The sequence below is a fragment of the Quercus lobata genome, chromosome 5, assembly GCF_001633185.2.
Source record: "Quercus lobata isolate SW786 chromosome 5, ValleyOak3.0 Primary Assembly, whole genome shotgun sequence".
Taxonomy (NCBI): Eukaryota; Viridiplantae; Streptophyta; class Magnoliopsida; order Fagales; family Fagaceae; genus Quercus; species Quercus lobata.
The window spans coordinates 53,156,664-53,162,178 of NC_044908.1; the positions used below are offsets into that span (position 1 = coordinate 53,156,664).

Consider the following 5,515-nt stretch of genomic DNA (forward strand, 5'->3'; position numbering starts at 1 on the left):
TACTCACACATGTATAGCCATTAAGAAGTCTGCAACTACATGAAACTCAATGGTAAAATAAATTCATTTACATTTTGCAAATAACAAACTTTTCAAATTTTATTCTAAAGACATTGAACTCAACCAAATAACAAGGAGTTGTCGCCAATCTCTTGGGATTCTGAAACACTTCTACTATAAATTTACCTAAAGATGAATCTAACATAATTTACTAATTAAGAACAATTTAGGGACACAACAACAACTCACCTCACAATATTCTCAAATTAATCTATTACCCAACTCATGGGCTAATGAAAAATAATAATAATAATAAATGCAGAACCTGCTTAGCTTATGGGAATTAATGCAATTTCGATCAACATTCTTCAAGAATATTTAATTGTTTTTGATTAATCATTGGTCATTTGGAGTGGCAGAGTTCAAAATATATTCCCTCGACCTATCTGAATCCGAACTAAATTCCTCAAGCTCAGGCATTGAAGAACTATAGGTTTCAAAGATGAGGGGAGAAGCTTCTCCTGAAGAAACATTGCAGGTATATTCATCAATGGGATAGATACAGACGTCACCAGTAGGATCTACATCCTTCATTGCAGCATCTGCACTCTGTTGTAGCTCCAGTGCATGTTCCAGGATTAACTCCACTTCACCCATGGTGGGACGAGCCTCTCCGTTAATTCGCACACAAGAAATGGCAATGCCGACGTAAATCTTGAAACACTCTGGAGCTATCTTCCCCATCAGATACGGATCAATTATCTTATTGATGGTCCCTTCTCGTTTGCATTTTTTGACCCACTCAGGAAGAAAATGCGGCTCTTCCATCAATTCAAATGCTTTTCTCCCACAGAGTACTTCCAACAGTACCACACCAAAAGAGTGGACGTCGCTTTTATCAGTCAGCCTTTGCGTAAAGACATATTGGGGATCCATATATCCCAAGGTACCGCAAATCGTAGTATCCGTATCCCCTCCGATTTCCATGAATTTGAAACCCGGGGAAAGCATGTTGGACATCCTGAAATCTGACAACTTGGCCTCCCAATTCTTGTCCAACAGAATGTTGGCTGGCTTCACGTCGCCGTGGATAATAGTTTGCTTGACCCCAGTGTGAAGGTAGTGCAGTGCACGCGCTACTCCAACGCAAATCTTTAGTCTTTGTTTCCACGAGAGGCGATCGTGGTAATCGCGGAAGAGTTTTCTGGAGAGGTCTCCATTGACTATGAACTCGTAGACGATATTCATGCCTTCATCAATACAATATCCGATGAGTCGGACGAGGTTAGGGTGGTGTAGCTGGCAAAGCAACACCATCTCGGTCCTTAAGTTCTTCCTTAAGTCCTGTCCCGGCTTGAGTTTCAACCGTTTTATTGCAACGGTTCTGTTACAGTCATCAATAAACCCCTTATATACTCTGCCAAAACCACCCTCACCAACTAGTAATTTATCATCGAAGTTATTGGTAGCAATCTTCATCTCAGCCAGTGAAAATTGATGGCATAATCCCTCAGGAAGAGGTGAAGATGGTTTTGGTTTTGATCTCTTCCAGAAAGTTCTGAATAACTTTGAAACACCTTCCATTGACGCTTCACTCAATTGAGAAAAAGCCGGCAAAGCTGTTGAAGTCACTGCATTGAGATTGTCCATAACCACAATAAAACATCATTCATGAGCATGCATAAGAAGTCTTATTATTATCGTTCTCTATGACTATGAATGATTGATAAAATAAACCATTAGATTTAGATTTAAATATATGTATGATTGCTGACCCATCAGTCAAAAATGATAGCATGCAATGCAATGATGCAATCATTAAAAAAAAAAAAAAAATATATATATATATATATATATTAAGAAAGATCTTGTAATAAAGAACGTTTGCTGTGGTGAGTATTAACTCTTATCTTTTGCAGCCGTCAAAGGACTTTTTGTTTTTGTTTTTTGTTTTGTTTTTTTGTTTTTTTGTTTTTTTTTTTTTTTTTGAGAAACTTTAAGGACTTGAGTGTGGGGGATTCTAGCATTATACCCCTATTTTTAAAAATATTTGGTAATATGCCCCTATTTTAAAACTATAAAGGTCCATGCCCCTGTTTTGAAACTTGATTTTCTCAAAATCAAGTTTCAATGAAAAACTCGTTTAGGTTTAAAATCGAGTTATGCCCGATCAAACTTAAAAAAATAAAAATAAAAAAATAAAATTGCATGGAACTCGAGTTCATGGAGCTCAAGTTCCATTTAAAATGCCACTATAGGGCAAGCTTGAGTTCCATTTAAAATGCTACTATAGGGCTCCCTGAACCTAAAATGGGGCGATCAAACTTATAAAAAAAAATTGCATGAAAACACCACTATAGGGCTTTAAAACGCCACTAAAGGGCTTTAAAACGTCACTATAGGGCTCCCTGAACCTAGTATGGGGCAATCAAACTTATAAAAAAAATTGCATGAAAATGCCACTATAGGTCTTCCTAAACGCCGCTATAGGTATGGAACTCGAGTTCCATGCAATTTATTTATTTATTTTTTTAAAGTTTGATCACCCCATACTCGATTTTCTACCAATCGAGTTTCAAAACAGGGGCACGAACCTATATAGTTTCAAAACAGGAGTATCTTGCCAAATATTTTTTAAAATAGGGATAAAAGGCTAGAATCCCCCTTGAGTATGTCCATTGCACTGTTAACATAATTTGCATGAAAAAAAGAAAATAAATAATAATAAATCTTTTTAACACTAGTGATTAAATATAAATAAATATCTTTTTAACTAAATGTTTATCGACTCAAAAAAAAATGATCGAATTAAAAATAATAAACAAATCAACAAACCCTTAACTATAACTACTACACGAGTCCAAATCTTTGGTTTCATTTTACCTACTTCACTTTATACTCCACCAATAAAAGTTTGTCACATATCTCCTAATTAATTAAATTCTAATTTTATGCCTTTATTACTTGTTACCTAAAATAAACAATAGTAAATAAATAAATAAAAACAAACCACCCAAGCCAAGACATTCCATAATTGTACCTTCGTCGACGACGTCTGTGCCGACTAACCATCGCCACCAGCCACACCGCTACCACCACAGATCGCCGACGTCATCAATGCTAGCCAGCCACTACCACTAGTCCACACCCATACCACCACAACTTGAAGTTTATCAAAATAAACATAGAGAGAGACCTTGGATGAATGGGATAAAAAGCTTCGAAGAAATCGCCCTTCTTAAGTTTCAGGCACTGATCCTTGCTTGTGAAAAACTGTATCAAATTCAAACCATTCGTAGTGGCATTTCCACAAACACATACACAACAAATAGAGAGAGAGTGTGAGATATGCATTTTCTTGTCTACAAGTCATCCGGGCAATTGAATAGGAGAATGAGATGGATCAAGAAGATAGAAAAGGAAAAGGAAATAGAGAGAAAGTGCAAGAAAATTTTGAAAATCCATGAGAGACATACAACAATATGAGAGAGAAAAAGCTGTCCTTTGGTTTGAGGTTTTATTTCTCTATAACTTTTGATAGTCTTGCTACCACCGTCGGCAAGGTAGTGATGGTGGTTGGTCAGAGTTGACGACATCGGCAATATGTTGCTCCTACCGTCAGCGAAGGTGGTGGTGGTGGACCCGTTGTGGGGTTGTCTTGGCCTTGATGGTTTTTTTTTTTTTAATTTTTTAATTTTAACTTATCTACTATTATTTATTTTAGGCAACAAATAATAAAAGCATAAAATTAGAATTTATTTAATTAAGAGGACATGTGGCAAACTTTTAATTAAAGCATAAAAGATTTGGACTTGCAAGTCAGAGCTCTATAACACATTTACGAACAATAACTAAAAATCATGTGTCTCCACATAATACATGAATATATTACAAAACTTCAATTGGATTATACAAAGTCACAATCTTATCAAGAATAAGGACCTTAACATCGAGTCTAGGCCTACCAAGCCAAAGGCTAACAAACCTCAAGTAACCAACCTCCAATAGAATTAATTAAGGTCTCGTTGATTATAGCAAGATTGAGTTACCAACCATTTACAACAAAAGTCTCCAAAAAATCAATAAAAATTATATTCACCATTTATTTCACATTAAAAGGCCAAAACCCCCAAATCTTCACCACTTAGATAATCACCTTTATAAAAACTATAAACCCACTCATCAAATAAAGCCACCAAGACAAAACTCATACATATAAACACATGAATATCACTTCCAAAGCTCATAAATCACATGAATATCATTATCAAAACTAAGATTAAAAGAACCTCAAGCAAAATCATGAAACCCATCATAAAGATTAGAAATCTTTACCTCAAATAAAAGGGATGAAGATGCTTAGAGATTCCTAAGGATTTTTCGGTGATCTTGTCAGAAAAATTATGGTGTATATGGTGGTGTGAAGTGTACCGGTGGGAGAGTGAGTGAGAGGAGTGTGTGTGTTATGTTGAGAGAAAATGAAAAAGACAAGAACAAAGAATGAGTGTGGCCAGCCAAAGAGAGAAAAGAGATATTTGTATGAATGAGTGGCGGGGGATTGTTGGGTTAGGTGGGCATGTGTGATCCAATAAAAATTTGACATTAAATTCTTCTTCTTCTTTTTTTATTATTATTTTTTTTTAATTGCTGGGATGTTACAATAATCCTAACACCAAGTACAAAAATTCTGACACAAAGTTTGCTGTTAACAAGCAACGGTAGCACAAGCGGCATCTCCAGTTGCACGCTGACTTGGGTTTGAATTTTCACAAGATATTTATGAGAAGGACAAAGTTTAGCTACAAAACTGGTTGTAGCCTAAAACTATAACCTTACTCAATATCATTCACATTACTACATATTTTGAAAATCTAACTATTGAATTGCTTGTTCTTTATGTTCTTAATACACATATCAAATTTTGTGTTAATTGAATATTATTTACTATATGATCTATAAACTTAAATTTTATACATAATTTTAAACAACAAAAACTTGCAATTTAAACAATTTATTGATGACATAGTTATTGATCTTTAATTTTATAGAAGTTCTGCAAGCTTAAAGGATATAAGAAGAAAATGTAATCTAACAATGGATTTGTCAAAATTTACATCCAATAAAAATATATTAAGTAAGGTTATAGCCTTAGACTACAACCAATTTTGTAACTAAACTTTTCCGAATGAGAATGTATGGCGTGTAATAGTAGACGTATAGTATGGTGCGTATTAACACCTATTTTTTTCTATCATCAAGGAGGACTTGAGTATGTCCATTGCATTGTTGTATATATAATTTGCATTGAAAAAAAGGAAAACAAATAATAATTATTATAAGTATAAATAAATATCTTTCTAACACTAATGGTAAAATACAAATCAATATCTTTTTAACTAAATCTTTATCGACTCAAAAAAAAAAAAAAACTTATCGAATTAAAAATAATAAACTGTTCAGGTCCAAAATATCACAATATTGTATCAAGATCCAAAAACAATATGAAATTGAAATT

At 34.2% G+C, this 5,515-nt stretch overlaps 1 protein-coding gene across 2 annotated transcripts; it reads right to left on the reverse strand.

Annotated features, from left to right (window-relative positions):
- Positions 1-338: 338 nt before the first annotated feature.
- LOC115992696 (receptor-like protein kinase FERONIA) lies at positions 339-4,483 on the reverse strand. Of its 2 annotated transcripts, XM_031116923.1 has the most exons (3): positions 4,336-4,483; positions 3,041-3,273; positions 339-1,631 (listed from the first exon to the last, which is right to left on the reverse strand). In XM_031116923.1, exon 3 carries the CDS (start codon positions 1,582-1,584, stop codon positions 397-399), a length of 1,188 nt encoding a protein of 395 aa, XP_030972783.1. In that variant the 5' UTR covers positions 1,585-1,631; positions 3,041-3,273; positions 4,336-4,483; the 3' UTR covers positions 339-396. The 2 variants fall into 2 exon arrangements, with proteins under 2 accessions (XP_030972783.1, XP_030972784.1); XM_031116924.1 differs by lacking the exon at positions 3,041-3,273.
- Between the last annotated feature and the right edge of the window lie 1,032 nt (positions 4,484-5,515).

What these genes read in the sequence shown, in the direction of transcription:
- LOC115992696 (XM_031116924.1), bottom strand. Translation starts at nt 1,584, where the DNA reads ATGGAAGGTGTTTCAAAGTTATTCAGAACTTTCTGGAAGAGATCAAAA.